Raw genomic sequence first — 16,673 nt, 5'->3', positions numbered from 1 at the left:
GAAAAACTGTGAACCTGTCCTTTAAGTTTTTTTGGGTAGAAATAATTCAAACACGGACCCCAGGTTGGTTTTTCATGGTTGATTATTTATTATTGTCTTCAAATCACGCAGCCCAAAACTGCATGGTGGAGAACAAGGGTAAAAAAGTGCAGAGTACCAAGTATCGATTTAATGAACAAAAACGCATTAAAGTTAAAGAATTAAACCTTTGGTGCAACACAAAAACACAGGTTATGCAATATCTTACTGCAGTATCATAGAATAATAAATATAGTAGGCATATTTCCAACTGCATATGAAGGCAACATCCTCCTTGATCAATTCTCTCAGTATATGCACAGAACACAACACTACACAGAATTGTACCTACACTTTAGTTCACACTTGTTCAATTTCAGTTTTACTTTTCAATGAATCTTTCTAGTTTGGATTGTGCTGAGTACCTGCAGCAGAGAGAGCAGCTGTAGGGTCGACTGTATGTGGAAAACTTCAGTCAACACCAGAGGATGCTGTGGTTCACACAAACTACGTTACCTGTACTTCATGAGCAGCGACCAACACTCCTCTGACTCTTTGTGTTAAATCCATGCGCTGTAAGGCTCTGAAATGATAAAGCTATAAGTCAAAATAATTAAGCATTGGCAGATATTTATTTCAGGTCAAGTCAATTTTATTTATACAGCCCGATATCACAAATTTGCCTCAGGGGGCTTTACTCTTTGTACAACATATGACACCCTCTAGACCCGTGATTTGGAGGGAAAAACTCCCCCCCAATAAAACAATTTGTTCCCTGAATAATGAAAGAAACCTCAGGAAGAGCAACAGAGGAGAGATCCATCTTCCAGTAGATGTTGTGTGTATGGAATAGACCAAGAAAACAAAGTTACAATATGAACAAACATTTTTCCAAAAGCTGTTCAAAGAAAAACAAGTTTCTAAGACTAAATAATGACTTGTTGAAGTCTTTTAATCTTAATCTTAATTAATCTTTCCCTCACTTCATCATGCATTGATTGCCTTTTCAGAGAGCGACCATTAGAGAGCCTGTCACCAGTGACAAAGGAGAGTTTAGGGGTGAAGTGTGTGGCTCAAGGCTACCTCTAATTGTGATTTGGGGAAGTGACAACATTCCTTAATCATCTCCCCCCCCATTTCCAGAGCAGGATATTTGAACTGTCAACCTCCCAGCCTCCAACCAGCTACCACCTACCAGCTTCAAACCCTTCAGCCTCTGCTGCCCCAGGATGATAAATTGCCTTAGGATCCTGCTCATCTCCAGTCAATGCGTGTGAGTGGCTACTGTATCTTTTCAATAGACGTTCCAAATGATATGACCATAACAGATGCAGGTCATGAATCAAAGGTCTTAAACCACCCGGCTAGCTGATGTGTTCCACAGGTGCTACTGTCCAATCTCCTCTGGATACTCAACATGGAAGCAGGACATAGAAATACACAGAGAGAATCTATCCAGCTCTACTGTCCCGGTCTCTGCTGTCTGCTGTGTCCGTTCTACCTGATGCATGTCTACATCTGAGCCTCGCATGGACCACACTGACTATTCCTGCCTTGTGTGAACTGAGCTTGTGAACGCAATGACCCCATCAAATCAACAAAGCCTGAGAGGAAGGAGAGAAGAAAAAAATACATGAGCGAAAATTCTGCAGCAGCATATCAAAGCATAACTCTTGTACCCTTTTAGTTGGCCCAACTCAAATTAGAAAAGCATAAAAGCGTTTGAAAAATAAGGATCACACATGTTTCAAATATGCTGAATTTTAATTGATAGTAAATTGTGTTTTTGTAGACTCCAGACTACGCATTGAAGTGGTTAAAGGTGTTTTTTTAATGGACATAGGCTGGAAAATCAGAGGAGAAACATAATAATGATGGCGTCTGAGGTTGTTTTGAGGAATTTTAGTTTGATAGTTGAACTAGTTCCCTCAGCTGAACTGTAGTTTGCATCTGTGAATGCTATAAAAATTTACCAGTTCAACTCAATCCAAGCTATAGTACTGTGTGTCTGCTCATTAGAGGGACAGTATAGTGTATACATATGTACCACTGATAATTATTACGGTAAGAAACCAAAGAAAAACAAAAATTTTCCAGTCATACCAATCTGTGGTTTAAAGAGCTTGTAATCCAGTGGTTCCCAACCTGTTTGAATTCTTTTTGGGGTAGAATTTTGGGTAACTTTGTCTAAATATTGTAATTTTCTTCTTTTTGTTTTTGCCATTACTTCTTTGCATACTATATATAGTATATTCACAGGTATGCACAACAGATAATTTGAATATACAAAATGTTTAAAAGTTGCATTATATCTTAATTACATTATTATACCTATGTTATAATGAAATCATACTGTAAATACAAATCATTTCTCTTCCCATTCCTAAATCATCCCACTCCATACCCCCTTCTACAAATATCAACCTCCACTTACCCAACCCAAACCGACGGGCAAGAAATAGCAATAATAAACGTAATATACACAGACATCCATATTTATGGAAGCTCATTGCTGCCAAGAAAAAAAAACATGAAAAAATACTAATGGTACATCAAAATTATGAGATGTTCAAAATTACATAAGTCAAATGCATGAGATAATTTATGAAGTTTTAAATTCAAGATTAAAATCTCAACTTAGTTTTTCATAATTTTGACTCATTATCTCATGATGTACTACCTCATAATTTAGTTTCTAATTATTTTAACTTTCTTTTCCATAACGCTGACTTAGTATCTCATAATTTTGTCATTTTGACTCACCATGAGTATTTTATTTTAATCATGCATAACTGTCATGTACTTTTTTCCTTTCCTGTTGGAAATTGGCTTCCATAATATCCACACAAAACCAAATCCAATCTAAATAAATACATGCAGACAATCATGCACCAATACACTCATAGTAATACATGCATGTGCATCCATGTAATAATAGTATCTGTGCAAAAAAAGTCAAAAGTATTTTTTTTTGCATATGTGGGTGTGCATGAACAACAGAAAGCCCCTGTATACAATAACTGCATATACAATACAAACTATTATATCATATATTATTCCCTATAAGTATGCTGTATGGATCTGTGCATGTGCACCTGGAGGCCTTGGAGTAAGGTAAGAATGACACACTACCCTGATCTCCAATTAATTCTAAAGCAAAGGCCTATTATTCTTTTCAGCTATTTAAAAAATATATAAATGATTAATTCATATATTTAACCAGAGCCATAAAAATTTCATAAAGCACCGTTTTGGAAATTATTCAAACATGATCATACTGTTTATTCTTAGTTTTCAAGATTCAAAATTCTGTAATAATTTATTCATTAAAAGCAGTAGAAGTAGGTAATCACAAATATACCCTTTGTATTTTCAGACTCACAAATTACCCTGAATGAACTGACCTATCCTGTAGACCTCAGTATGTACAACAAGCTTTTTATGGCTTAATCTGACATATTTGAAATTAGGGACAAATTGGAGATATGTGATTATGAAATTAATAAAATGTCTTATTTCTGTGTAACGAAAAGCAATATGAAATAACTTTAGGTAGGTTTGTGTTGTTGATATGAACTTTGTTTGTATGCCTCCTGATGTGATACAATGTGCTGCAGATCTAATATTTTTCTCCTCCAGAGCCTCAACAGCTGCTGAACTGTAGGTCTGGGCTCCCTGGTGGTTTTGCCAGTAAAGGAACGCCGTACATGGGCTGATCTCCTGCCTCCCTCGCTGCTCTGGATGGGAGAAACAGAATCTCATCTGGGAAGTAGAACACCCTCGTCGAGGCCCACCAAGGCCTGTTGCTAGTAACCCAGAGACGCCTGCTGGCACGGCATGAAACACATAACTCTTGTATGTGAGTTGATCTGAGGTTTACAGCTTGGGCTCTTTACCCAATTAGACTGGATCATGGAGGCAAAGCAAAATAGTGTTTTTACAATGCCACAGGGGTCTTTAGAATGGATGGGTTCTGTTTTGGGGGCTTTTAGGGGTGGGGTGGAGGGACAGAGTGGGGTGGGGATACACTATTCCCCAGTCTGTTTTATCACAGCCTGTCAGAGGAACTATGCAGATACACAGCGCAGCCACATTCTGTCCTCTAGCAGGTACAGAGGCACCAAAACCAGGCTAAACGGTTAATTTGGTCAAACAAGGTCATTGTGTACCGTGTCCTATTAGCTACAAAAGATGAAACCATTCAGTTTATGGTATTGATATGAACAAAGATCAATAAAAGGAGCCAGAAGGAAAATCCCAAATCTTTATTTTCTTCGCAATTTACAAAAAATTATCCAAAATGCCGCTTTCATTTCAAAGAGGAAGTGAAGTACAAAAACAAGACAAAAGACAAGCTTACATGATAATAAATAGCCAAAAAGTCAGAGCATTAAAAATAAAAGTACATTAAAAATAAATGACTGACTGTGAGGGAGTGTGGTAATTAATAAAATATATTACAACTCATTTACCTTGTTGTACTGTATGTGTAGAATCCTGCACAGGTGCCGTTTATGGGAGTACTTATGCAACATGAAAACTGAGAAATATGAAGTAAATGTATGAAGTGAGAGTATATTCAGGTGTTCAGAGTGCCAGGCTGGCAAATAAAAGGATCAAAAAAACTGTGACAGTTAAATTATGTACATAAAAAATAAATCGTGTCTGTTTTGTGCTTCAATGCAAGTCTGCAACCTCCATTTCTGCAGGAGACAGGAGAGGGCATGAGGGAAGACGGAGTCTGGGGGATTAAGGCAACAAGAGGATTGTGATGGATGTCTTCTGTGTTCACATACATGGTATTTCAATCAACAAAACCAATGACCGCACCACAACAGAAATGCTCTGCTGCTAACAGACCACATGAAAAGACAAACACAATGTTAAATGACAGGGAACCCGATCAGGAGCTCCTGAAAACTCAAAAACAGAAGAAAACCTATTAAATGTAGTGAGAATGGTCTAAAAATTAAAACATTACTGCAATGAATGTTCAGAAGATAACAGACTGTTGCAGTTCCAGCTGAGTAAGGTTTCCCAACTCTAAACTTTATGTACAGATTATACCCCTACTGAGGGCTGTTAGTGATAGCTTTGAGAATGTCACATGTGTTCTTGGAGATGACTTCTTTGAGTTTCCGTACACGGCGGGGGCTGGAAGCGCCCACGTAGCTCTCTGGTTGAAGGACGGCCATGCCATCGTTGACATTGCCCATGATGATGACCTGGCCCTCGGCGGCGGCATTTGTGATGTTTGGGCAGGGGCAGTTCCAGTCCATGTTGAGGAAGGTGACTTCTAGAGGCTCTTTGCCAAAGAAGCGGAGGCCCATCTTCTCGTCCTTGAGGATCTCTTCCACAGTCACAAGGGCGTGGCCTGAGTCCTTCTCCTCTGTAAGCTCCGTCATGCGACCCAAGATGACGAAGTCGCTCCGGCAGAAGCTCGTCACAATCTTGCCTCTTGGCTTACAGGCTTTGCAGTGGTGGTTTTTCGGGTAGGGACACATCTCTTCACATGCTTCTTTGGATTCAAAGTTGTTGTCATTGCCCTCGCATCCTCCATAGATGAAGGACTGGCACTGCCGCAGGGTGCTGCTGTAAGCCCAACGTGGCTCGTAGGCCTTACAGGGGCCCTGCAGGCTGGGGAGGCCACAGGGGCCTGACAGCTCTGGACCACAGCACTGCATGCAATCCTCGTATGTCTCGAACACCTTTCTTGGCTGATGGCTGTTGTCGTTGATGTGGCAGTGGGTGAAGGAGAAGCAGTTGTTGGTCTTGGGTTCGTAGTACCAGCTGACTTTCTCCAGCTCACTCCCACAGTCTTCTGGGTTATCAGGGGGTTTCAGGCACTCCTCAGGGAGGCAGCGGGTCACATTCTTGGGCTCTGGGCTTCTAGATGGCTTTGTGGGCAGCACAGTGAGCGGGTGGTGGGCCTGAACTGTGCCAGATGGGTTCTGGGCTGTGCAGGTGTAGACGCCTGAGTCCTGCAGCTGAGCGTTGTAGATGACCAGCTGACCAATGTTAGTGACCACCATATTGCCTCGCACATGATTGGGCCTCATGACCACCCTCTCTACCCCCTCTGGCTGCTGCTTCTCCCAGGTGATCTCAGGCCGTGGGCGCCCGGTCACGTCACACAGGAAGCTGGCTGTGTCACCCACATTTACAGCCTGTTGGGATGGGCTGCTGATGACAACAGGTGGCTGTGGCTCTGTGGGAGGTGGGATAGTGGCCTGGAGGGGAGCAGTGGTAGGGCGAAGAGTGGTTGCCTGGGGCAACGAGGGGCTTGTATTGGGCCAGATGAGGTGGAAGCGGCAGGTGACAACAGAGAGGCTGATGCCCTTGGAGCACGCTTCAGCGTCCATGTAGCACTTGTTGTAGTAGGTCATGCCATCGGAGGCACAGGTGAAGTGGGGCTCCCTCTCGCAGCGGTCCCGGCATTTACACACTGGCTGGCCATCCCAGATGTCACATTCAGACCCCTGCTGGGTGCACATAAAACTGGCGCAGGTGGCTTCCTTTGGCATTCCTATGGGGCCTTTCTTCCCATCCACATAACGGGCTGCCACACAACTCCGATTTCCACACACATTTTGGCAACACTTCTCAAAGGACTCACACTCCTGTAAGGAGGAGAAGAGAGAAATTACAGATGCTGGATGCTGCATGTATGTAGAGTGAATGTTACAAACTGTGAACAATGATAAATTAGAAAACAGAAAAGAGATTAAATCAAATTAACATAATGGGAAAAAACACAATAACATCTGTTAACCATGTAAAATACAGAAACTGGATACAAAAAAGCTTCACACTGACAGCAGTGTCAAGTGGATGATAAGATTTAAATTACATTACCTGATCAGATTCACACTCTCTCGTACAGGTACTCATGGCATCCACCCACAGGTTGGGGTTCATGTCGTTTGGGCAGATCCCCGCGTGTGAATAGGTGACCTGGGACAAAACTCCGACCTGGAGCTCCATCCACACTGACGCACACGCCAGGAACCAGATCCACTGTGGAAACAGCATCCACCACATCGCCAGAGCGGAGCACAGCTTAACAAGTGGAGAAATTTTTTTTTTCTTTTTTTCTTTTTTTTTTTTTTTTTGTAAGTTGCAGATTTCAGTGATCCAGCAGTAGACGATCTTCTTTGAAGTTAAAAGTAGGTGAAACGATACAAATTAAAAGTGCCTCACACGTGTGAGTCTGCGAGTCAGGAGTCAGGACGACGTGTGTCAGCTGTCAGCTGATCCAGTTTATCCCACTTGTGCACCGATGATGCTCTTATATACTAACGATCTGCAGCCATCACCGTTAACATCACACGCCAAGCAGCTCACAACATGACAGTTATGAATTGCTTCTGAGTTGTTGGAAGAATCCTTTTTTGAGGTGGGACTGGCGGGGCACCTGCCTGTTAAAAGGATTGCTGGTAACCCCGTTTAACCCTTTGCGGGTTCCAGCGGCGCCAGAGCGCACTGTGCGCAAAGACGCACGGAGGAAAATAGTCAAATACAATTTATTTCTACTTCTTCTCCTTGTTTCCTCTAAATAATAATTATTTAAAGGTGTCTTAAAACCACGTTGATTAATTAAGCGTGTTTGAATGATTTAAACAACGTACGTGCTGTACTGCATGTTTTTTTAGACTTCAAATAATTAGAAATAATCGAACTATCTAACCTCGATTTAAATTTATTATGACAATAAAGATATATTCTTTCTATGTGGAAAACCTTTAAGTACTTCGATGTGTAAATTCACGTGTTTTACTTACCTGGTGAACGAACGGAAATTCCTCAGATTATGACTCTAAGTCGTTGATGTGATATCCATGAAATGACCAGAGATTATTGTCTATCGTTCTTTATTAATAATACTCATCATTTCAAACATTCGCTTTTGCTCTAACAAAATACAGGAAAAATACAGAACCAATATTTTAAATAATAAACTGCAGAGGTCCCAGGGTTTTCCTCTATTTCTTAACAAATTCAGCTATAAATTTGATCTCTTTTATCAAACGCAATCTTTTGTGTAATGTTGTTTCCCACAGACAACGTATACAATGTGCTAAATGTGCAAAATCTAGAAGATTATTATTTCTTCTAATATTACACTTGAACATTTCTCCTGTCTGTTAATAAAATGCTTTAACATTTATAATACATGGGGAAGAAGGAAAATGATCTTCCTTGTATTTTGAATTATGATCAATAATAATAAATACAGAGGAAATTAATTCCAGGTTTTGATATGATATTAGAAAGTGTAATTTGATAGGATAATTAAATACAGATACATTTAGTCTCAATACATTTAGATGGTTTGGTTTTTAAAAAAATTTAAATGTAATCCAATGCTGTTCAGTTCAGATCTTTATTGTACCCACAAGAGGAAATTCTTTTTGCAGCAAGGCAGCATAAAACACAAAACCAAGAAAACATGAGCACAATTTAACCTGACTCCGCGCAGCTGCATTTTAAAGAATAATCTGCACTGCTGAGAACATTTTTGCATATTCAGACATGTTGTTAAGAGTTAATGTCACAAAGTTTCACAGTCATGGATTGTAGAGTTGAAAATGTTGCCTTAAGCACACATATTTTCATACTGTCGGAGTTTAAAAAGATACATTTTTATCTTTGCTTATTCCACTGTTGCACAGCGTAAAATGGTTTGGATTACAGTTAATTAAAATACCTGAAGTAGAGAGCCTTAAGAACATCCAATGAAAGTCAAATGATGCTAATTCAAAGATACAAAGACATGTTTATACCCTTTTAATTGTGTGCATGTAACTGTAATATTGATTGACAATTTTCCCCATCTCAACAGTATCCAGTGCCTACATGTGACCAGTGATACGTGACCGCTGCTGCACAACCATTTCCATTCTTTCACCAACATTCAGCCCTTGACTTAAACTTAACAGTAGACATGTTCTACATTCTACAAAGCTCGTCTTTGTACACAGGATTAGTTGTGTCCGTAGAACCTTTGTGGATTTATGGAAATCTACAAATGCACAAATACCAGAGAAATGGACTCAGGCGGTTGCAAATACAGGCAGCAGGACATTATATTGACGAGAGAACCTTAATTGCAACTTTATAACAGATTATCACCCAACTCTCAAGTATTCATTTATGAGTTTGGCTTCGTATCCAGGACTTAAAATAGCAAACACCACATTGGCGTGAAATACACCCATTTCTCAAATCTGACTCCTAAGCCAGGAGAGGTGAGATGAGGACAATATCATAAAAAAATAATTTAAAGATCAAGTGAGGTTCTTTACACAGGGTGTGTATTGGCGGCAGATTTAATGAATGAAGGTGTTATTATAATTCATACTTCTTATTCCTTTTTTTGTGTAAACTACTTTGATTGGTTTCCTTCACAGTTCAGCTGAGGACAGGGGAGCTATTAGACTGCCTTCCAGTGCAATAACTGTGGACTCATGCTGTGTCAAGTGTGTGTTGCTGGAGAGTGTTTGAATGATGCAGACATGGTGATTTTTGTGTACGTGTGTTTGTGTGTGCAAGACAAATAAATAAGGTCTGTTTATCTCAGTGAAAGCTTCCAGAGCTTCCAGAGCTTCAGGTCTCAATCCTGTAAGAAGGATTATGTTTGCTCCATTTCACTGCTAATGACAAACAACTGAACATATTCTGAATGTATGATTAGCAATATCAGCTTATTTAACAGGTATTTACTGACTTCAAACACAACATCCTTCTAGCTCTCTTACCTGTAAAATGGTTTTTAAAAACGTGTCATAAGACACAAAATTCAAAGAGCTATTGCTGATATATAAATAAAGCCAAATCATCTCCCATCACTTCCCCAGGACAAGAAGGTGGCGGCTCACCTTATACGGCCCTCATTCAGTCTGAACCTGTCATTTACAAATGAAATGTTTCAGACGAGGGGGAATTAATAAACTCCTGTCAAACACAGTAAAGATGGATAACGTCTCGGGGCTACAAACACGTAGGAAATGATAGGCTTATTCTTTTTGAGTCAGGAAAACATCAACACATGAGGCTTTTAGTGGAATGAAATAAAAGGAAGCCTGACAAAGCACAAAATTATCCAACGGCACGTCCGCAGGCGAGAGGTTATTTGAGGATTCGAGCTTCAATGAAAGTAAAACTTAGCGGAAACTTTACTGTGTGTTTTTGAAGAATACGCCTCCGCAATAGGGAATTTAGATGAGATATAAGAACGCTGTGTGCAGTACCTCTGTACCTTGGTCACCAGCTTTATTAGTCCAATATCAAATGCCCCAGAAGCCCAGCTGGCTGACATTAGACCATTAAGTGTCTGATAATGAGCCTACTGTGCTGTGTAAAGTACATTTTTAGTACAATCATTCGTAAAGTTTGCCTTTATTCTGTTGAAACACCTGGACTTATTATAAGTCAATGAGACACAGACACATAAAGACCCCCTTTGCAACTTTGTTTGGCAACTGTTTCTGTGGTATTTTGCAGGTTAAGTAACATTTTTTTCTTTTGGAGTGAAATACGTTTATTTGCTCTCCTGCCCAGAGTTAGAAGATTGGTATCAATCCTCTCATCTAACGCTTGGAAAACTAAATGTCAAACTATTTCTGTAACCTTAACTCTAAATGTGTGTTGTTGGTTGAAAACAGATCCTGAAATTTTGTTCATGATGAAGATCCCAAAGTTTCCTGTGGCTGATCCACACTGACATTCTTCTCTACAAATATTATACAATAGGGATGTGCAGAGAGCCCAGTATTTGTATTTGTATGTATGTTTGTTGAGGCTGCAAAATTATTTATATTTGTATTTGTATTTGAATGAAAGTGGAAATCCAGTTTTTATTTTTATTATGCTTTTAATTTTCGGATATTAAAGTGTTAAAATAAGTGTTAATGAATAATCTTACAAAGCAGATGACTGAGCTGACTACTGAGCTTAACTGAATGCATCACCAATGTTCAGATGGACCTCTACTTATTTATACGCCCATAACACAGAGACAGCACAGCGTGTAATGTGTAGAGAGGAAATTCAAAGGCGATTCTTGCTTTGCACTTTTCATTTACTGCCTGTTTTTTACAACCTAACTTTGTGGAAAGGAGAAGTGGAACAACAGGTTATGGAGAGTCCCTTGAAAGCACTTCGCTTGTGTCAGTAGCTCAGCTTTATCTCTGGCGAACACCCCCAACTCCAGGAGTGATGTCCAAATAAGGAAACGTGCATCATGCAGCAGGTGGATGTGACTCCCCTAGTTGAGACCTGCTGATAGACATAACAGCGGAGCAGAGGAGAGAGACTGAGACAGTGATGTAACTGACCTGCACACTGGTATTTGACTTTTTTTTCCTTCCCGAAAACAAATAATTTTTAAAATATTTGTATGAAATAAAAGTTTGTAAAAAACCAGCCCGTTCTCACTCCCAACTCATCACATATTGAAGCTTGGTCAGGACCCCGTGGCGTCCCTTTTTAATGCACGGGTACCCCTTTGGCTTCACAGAAACAGATTTCATCCGAAATTTCAGGATGTCAAGGGCTACTTTCAACTACATCTGCAGGGCAGGAATTATACTACGGCCAAACAGCCAGTGCTGTGGAGGCATCAGAGTGTGGCCGTAATGCCCCTTTACTTAACTACTCACATGGCCAGTTTGGTATGCCCTGTTTTGAACTGGCCATTGTGCCCTTAAAAGAAAGTTGTGGATTTCCTCATTTAAAACTATATGCAACGCAGTAAATAAACAGACTAAACGTTTCCCAGTGTCTCCATCATCATCGTCACATCGTCAGTAGTCCAAGATTTCTTCCACCCCTGCAAATATACGTGTAATGTTAACATAAACATTAACGGCTAAACCGTTAGCTAACATTAGCTAACAATTTACAAGCAGCTAAACACTGTACAGTGTAAGTATTAATACACATTGTGATTTAAAGTTTACCAGTCACACACTCTCCTGCCAGGCTCTTGGAAGCAGTCAAAAATTATTTACTCTGGCAACTAGTATTTATAAGACACCTGTCTGTGACAAAGCAATCTGGCAGCTTGATATATTTTGTCTCTGCAGTAGAGACATCAGAAGACACTTTGGACTCATTTTCACTAGTCATGAATTTATTTCCTCAGAAATAAACTCAGAAAAACACATTACACAAGCCCTCAGAAACTCCTGCAGGTAAAACTGGACTAACGAAACACTACTAGTGCTGACTGACTCTAACACACTCATTATAAACAGATTTTAAGACCCTTGTTAGCCTAGCAACTTCAATGCTACAAACAAACCATAATGCAACACGTGTAGGAGTCTGTTTTACACATCTGATGTTGTAAATTGTCTAGCTGTTAAGAGTGTGTATGAAAATTAACCTATAAGCCGACATGCGTAACCGGTCAAAAATATTCTCAGTGGTTAACCACTGACATTCCTAACCAGGATATTGCTGCATAGTGTTAGCTAACTACAAATGTACATAGAGTTTATAACTCACTATGAGGGCTGACGGGTTGCTACTTTTTCAGCACGATGCAATGTTAACACACACTCACATACACACACACACACACACACACAAACACATACACTTCTCTGTAAGCAGACAGACACTTCTCAGTTAAGAAAGATCAGGAGAGTCTGTCAGCTGTTACGTGACTCGCAGCTCTCATCCGAGTCTCTCCTTGAGAAGTTTCTTATCAGTGTGTTTAATGTTTAATGTAAAAAAGTGTTTCAAGTCGTTTTTGTGACTGCTGCTGTGATCTCAGACTCAAATGCTAATAGTTGCATGGGTGTTGAAATTTGTTCAGATTAATTTTGATGACCCTTAGCCCGTTTATAGACTTTATTTTATTATTAAAATAGAACAGTAACAATTAATATAATGAATTGTTCACATTTTAAAAAAAAATCAATCAGACAGCATTTTGTTCAATACGCTGACTTACGCTATAATTATACGCTAATTGTTGACTGTATACTGTTTTGTCTACATATAATACAATTATAACTTACTGTTATTGCACCATTGGTTTTGGCCTTGGTGCCCCAATGAATTTGTATTTATCAAAGGCCAAAGTGGCCTTGCCCTAAAAATGACTTAATGTCAGGCCTGATCTGTCAGCACTTCTTCAAAAGACTCTCACAGCAAGACACTCAGTTCAGGCCAGCGACGTAAAAGTCAAATGAATTCCAATATGACTGTTCACTGAATATAACTGAGGTCACATTGCAAAAAATCAGACATGTATCTGATTTAGGACCAGCTGCTGGCTTTAGCCTCATATTTAACAGACAGATATGAGAGAGGTATCAATCCTTTGATCTAACCCTCAGCAAGAAAGTGAATAATTGTATTTCCCAAAATGTCAAGCTATTCCTTTAACTTTTTATAGAACAGTGGGTGGCCCAAAATAACACCCAGAGGAGCTATCAGGTTGGTATTTACAGACGTTACATTGAGCAACACTCTGACAAATGCTGAATAATGAGCCGAAAGAAAAACAAGGAGCTTCTTGCTTTGTCACCACTTTGCTCAAGTTGTTTTCCATCTTCCTCTTACTTCTGGTTCCTAAGCCTGCAGCATAAACTGATGGGGCAAGTCAGCAGACAGCCAGAGCCAAACCTCCCTGCCATGTCATGCAGCTTTGCCCATAGGCAGGAACATTACCAAGCAAGCTGACAGTCGAGCACTCATTCATCACTATCTGTCAATTTTGGCATGTCAGAGACAAAGAGAGAGTGTATGGCATCAGTAATTTGAGGAAAACATTGCAGAGAAATGTTAACCGCAGCTTCTTCGAAAAACATCAGGCCATGGTGTGTGTGTGTGTGTATGGAGCAAGAAATATCTTGCCGTGAGGGATCTGCGGTGAATTTGTCTCCTCACTAGTCTATAATTAGATTCTCTTAATCCTAAATCAGTCCTAAGAGCAGGCAACATCCAGTTTCTCACCTCCAAGTGATGAAACACGTTCTCCCCAGTCATCATGACTAGAGATTAATCATAAACTTAATTATGAATTATTAAGAAATAAACAAAAAAAATCCTGAAACCGTGTCCAGATGTTCTGAACAACATGTGCTACTCAGTTAAGTTAATTGTTTGACATTTGGAATCATGTTTAAGTTACAGAGTTTTCTTGTTGATTCCACTTGCCAGGATAATAACTAGTCATATTTAGGTTTTTATATGCATTGTGGATTCTTATTTGTTGGTGGGCCTTTCCAAGGCATATAAATTCCAGCTGTGACATCAGCACTGTGCCAGTATGAGAGGATTGTGCCCGCGTTACCTTGTGCGGAGCCATGGCCATACACAGGATTTTTGAAATACCAAGGTCCAAAAAATGAGCTTGCCAGGAGGGTTTGGAGGTATGAGTACCTGCAAAATGTTGATTTTCCTGATATAAATATGCGCATTTAAAAACGATTTGAGAGCAAAAACTGAATAACAATAGCTTATAACCATATCATTGGACAATATCATAAATTATCTGTCAAAGAGTAACACAGGAGAATCAGCCACAATATGTAAGTCTGAAGGAAATACAAGAATTTGGGGGGAAAGAAAACAAAAAAACAAACAAAAAAGCTTATATCTCCATTTTACATCACTTTACATTATAGCGTAATTGCTTTTTATCAAACTTTGTTTTGGGGTAATTATAGCTATATTTGACACATTTATTTTTGAGAAGGCAGTACTTTTCCTCATCTGTAAGTGGTCTTTTTTTCAACTTGGCTGGATCCAGTTCATGTAGAAACGTGTCTGTTTGACTAACATCAACTCTCTCACCTTTCATCTCTCTATCCTCTCCTCTTGTCACCTTTCTTCCAACATCATCTCCCCCAGGATCACTCTGCTTGTCTGGTGTCTCTCTCTTGTTTTCCTGACTGTGTCCTGTGCTCTTTTGGTCAACCACTTTTTCTGTGTCTTTCTTCCTTCCATAACCTGCTCTCTCTCCCTCATATCCACTTGTCTCTTTGCATTCAACATTATATCCTGTCTGTACATTTCACTGTCCATCCTCAACTCTTTGTTCTCTCTCCTCCCCTCCTCTCTCACCCTGTGTTCACTACCTGTCCCTTTCTTTTTGACTCCTCACTTGTGTCTACGGAAGAGGATTAGGGCCATCTGAAAATTTATTTGAGTTCTGACTTTAAACTCAGAACTCAAGTAAATTTTTCATGTGGCCCTAATCCTCTTCCGTATGTGTCTCCTGCCAGTGTGATAAAGTCTGAAAATAATTTAGTAAAAGTAGATACATGTTCTTTATTTCATTCTTTTTCTTGAGATTGCATTGTGTGCAGTACCGTGTGCAGTACCTGCTGCTCTTCCTCTGTCATCTCTATCGCCTTCTCTCTTCTCTTTCTCTCATTCACCTCTTGTCCCACATCTCCTCCCATCCCAAAGCTCAGCTTTGGCTGCCTTATATTTATCATTTTCTTCTCTGTCTCAGTGAAAAAGTTAACATAGGGTCAAATGGTGAACTGAAAGAAAAGCATTTCACTTGAAGTTTATCTGTCTGTCATCAGATGACTGGCTACATTAGCTAGCTAAATCACAGAAATGAAATGAATGTATGGCAGGCCCCAAAAACAGAGTGCGACCTTTGCTGCTGTGTGAAGTGTGTGGGGACAGGGGGCACACTAGTAGTTTTCATTGCAGGGCCAACAACCTCTGTTTCCTCTGTTATGCTTCTGGCCACACGTGTTAATTGGGGGAGGTGTTGGGCCAGTAGTTATTCCCCCAAGTACAACAGATAATAATTTGGAATCTGTTTCTAAGAGTATATGTGAGGAGCTGAAACTAGAGAGTAAAGTCAAATTGCAGAATACACAGAGGGTTGCCCCTTATGATGGGCTGCTCCATGCTAAAGTGCTGATTGGTAACAAAGTGGAGGTGGATGCTATGCTTGATAGTGGTTCAATGGCATGTAGCTTAAGTTCAAAAGTTTTGCTGTGGCTGTTGCAGGGAGAAGTGATGAAGAGTCCTTCTTTAACACCTATGAATGTGGTTTTGATTGGATTTGGCGGGTCAAGGACTAAGCCCTTGGGAGTATGTGATCTAGAGATGGAGCTGTTTGGCTTCCCATGGATTGTCCCGACACTGGTGGTTGCTACACAAAGTGATGAAGGTCTTGAGGGATGTTTTGAGCTGCATGCCTGCATATGAGTGCAGTGAACAGCACAAGCTACTGAGCTTGTTGGCTAATGTGGAGGCGTGGACAGGCAGTGATACCCTCGACAAGGTGGGAACAGTGAGAATAAATAAAGCAGTGACTCTTGATCTTCTAAGTGAGCTAATGGTTTTGGGTCGACTTCAGAGTGTTGACAGCATCACAGTTGGCAGTGCTGTTGTCACAGAGCTTACTACTGCTAGGTCATGTTGAAAGTCAGTTTTTGTCGGGAGGACTGTGGCATTGCTCCGTAGTGATGGTTGGCTGCCATTTAAAGTGAGAAATCCTTCTGATAAGCCTGTGACACTAAAACGAAATGCCAAGCTTGCTGATGTCTATCCCTGCATAGAGTTGGAGGACTTTGACTGCCCTGGTATGTGTGATGACACACAGTTTGTTTTTCAGCAACAGGTGCAGAAGTCAGGTGATGTAGTATCTCACAATGAGAAAGATTCCAAGT

The 16,673-nt window shown here is 40.1% G+C and overlaps 1 protein-coding gene across 1 annotated transcript; it reads right to left on the bottom strand.

Moving 5' to 3' along the window:
- Nucleotides 1–4,248: 4,248 nt before the first annotated feature.
- Nucleotides 4,249–7,444, bottom strand: wfikkn2b (WAP, follistatin/kazal, immunoglobulin, kunitz and netrin domain containing 2b). Its single transcript, XM_044337941.1, has 2 exons — nucleotides 6,874–7,444; nucleotides 4,249–6,638 (listed from the first exon to the last, which is right to left on the bottom strand). Exons 1-2 carry the CDS (start codon nucleotides 7,057–7,059, stop codon nucleotides 5,088–5,090), a joined length of 1,737 nt encoding a protein of 578 aa, XP_044193876.1. The 5' UTR covers nucleotides 7,060–7,444; the 3' UTR covers nucleotides 4,249–5,087.
- Nucleotides 7,445–16,673: the final 9,229 nt, after the last annotated feature.

The sequence above is a fragment of the Thunnus albacares genome, chromosome 20 (assembly GCF_914725855.1).
Source record: "Thunnus albacares chromosome 20, fThuAlb1.1, whole genome shotgun sequence".
Lineage (NCBI taxonomy): Eukaryota > Metazoa > Chordata > Actinopteri > Scombriformes > Scombridae > Thunnus > Thunnus albacares.
This window is presented reverse-complemented; position numbering and strand designations above follow the sequence as displayed.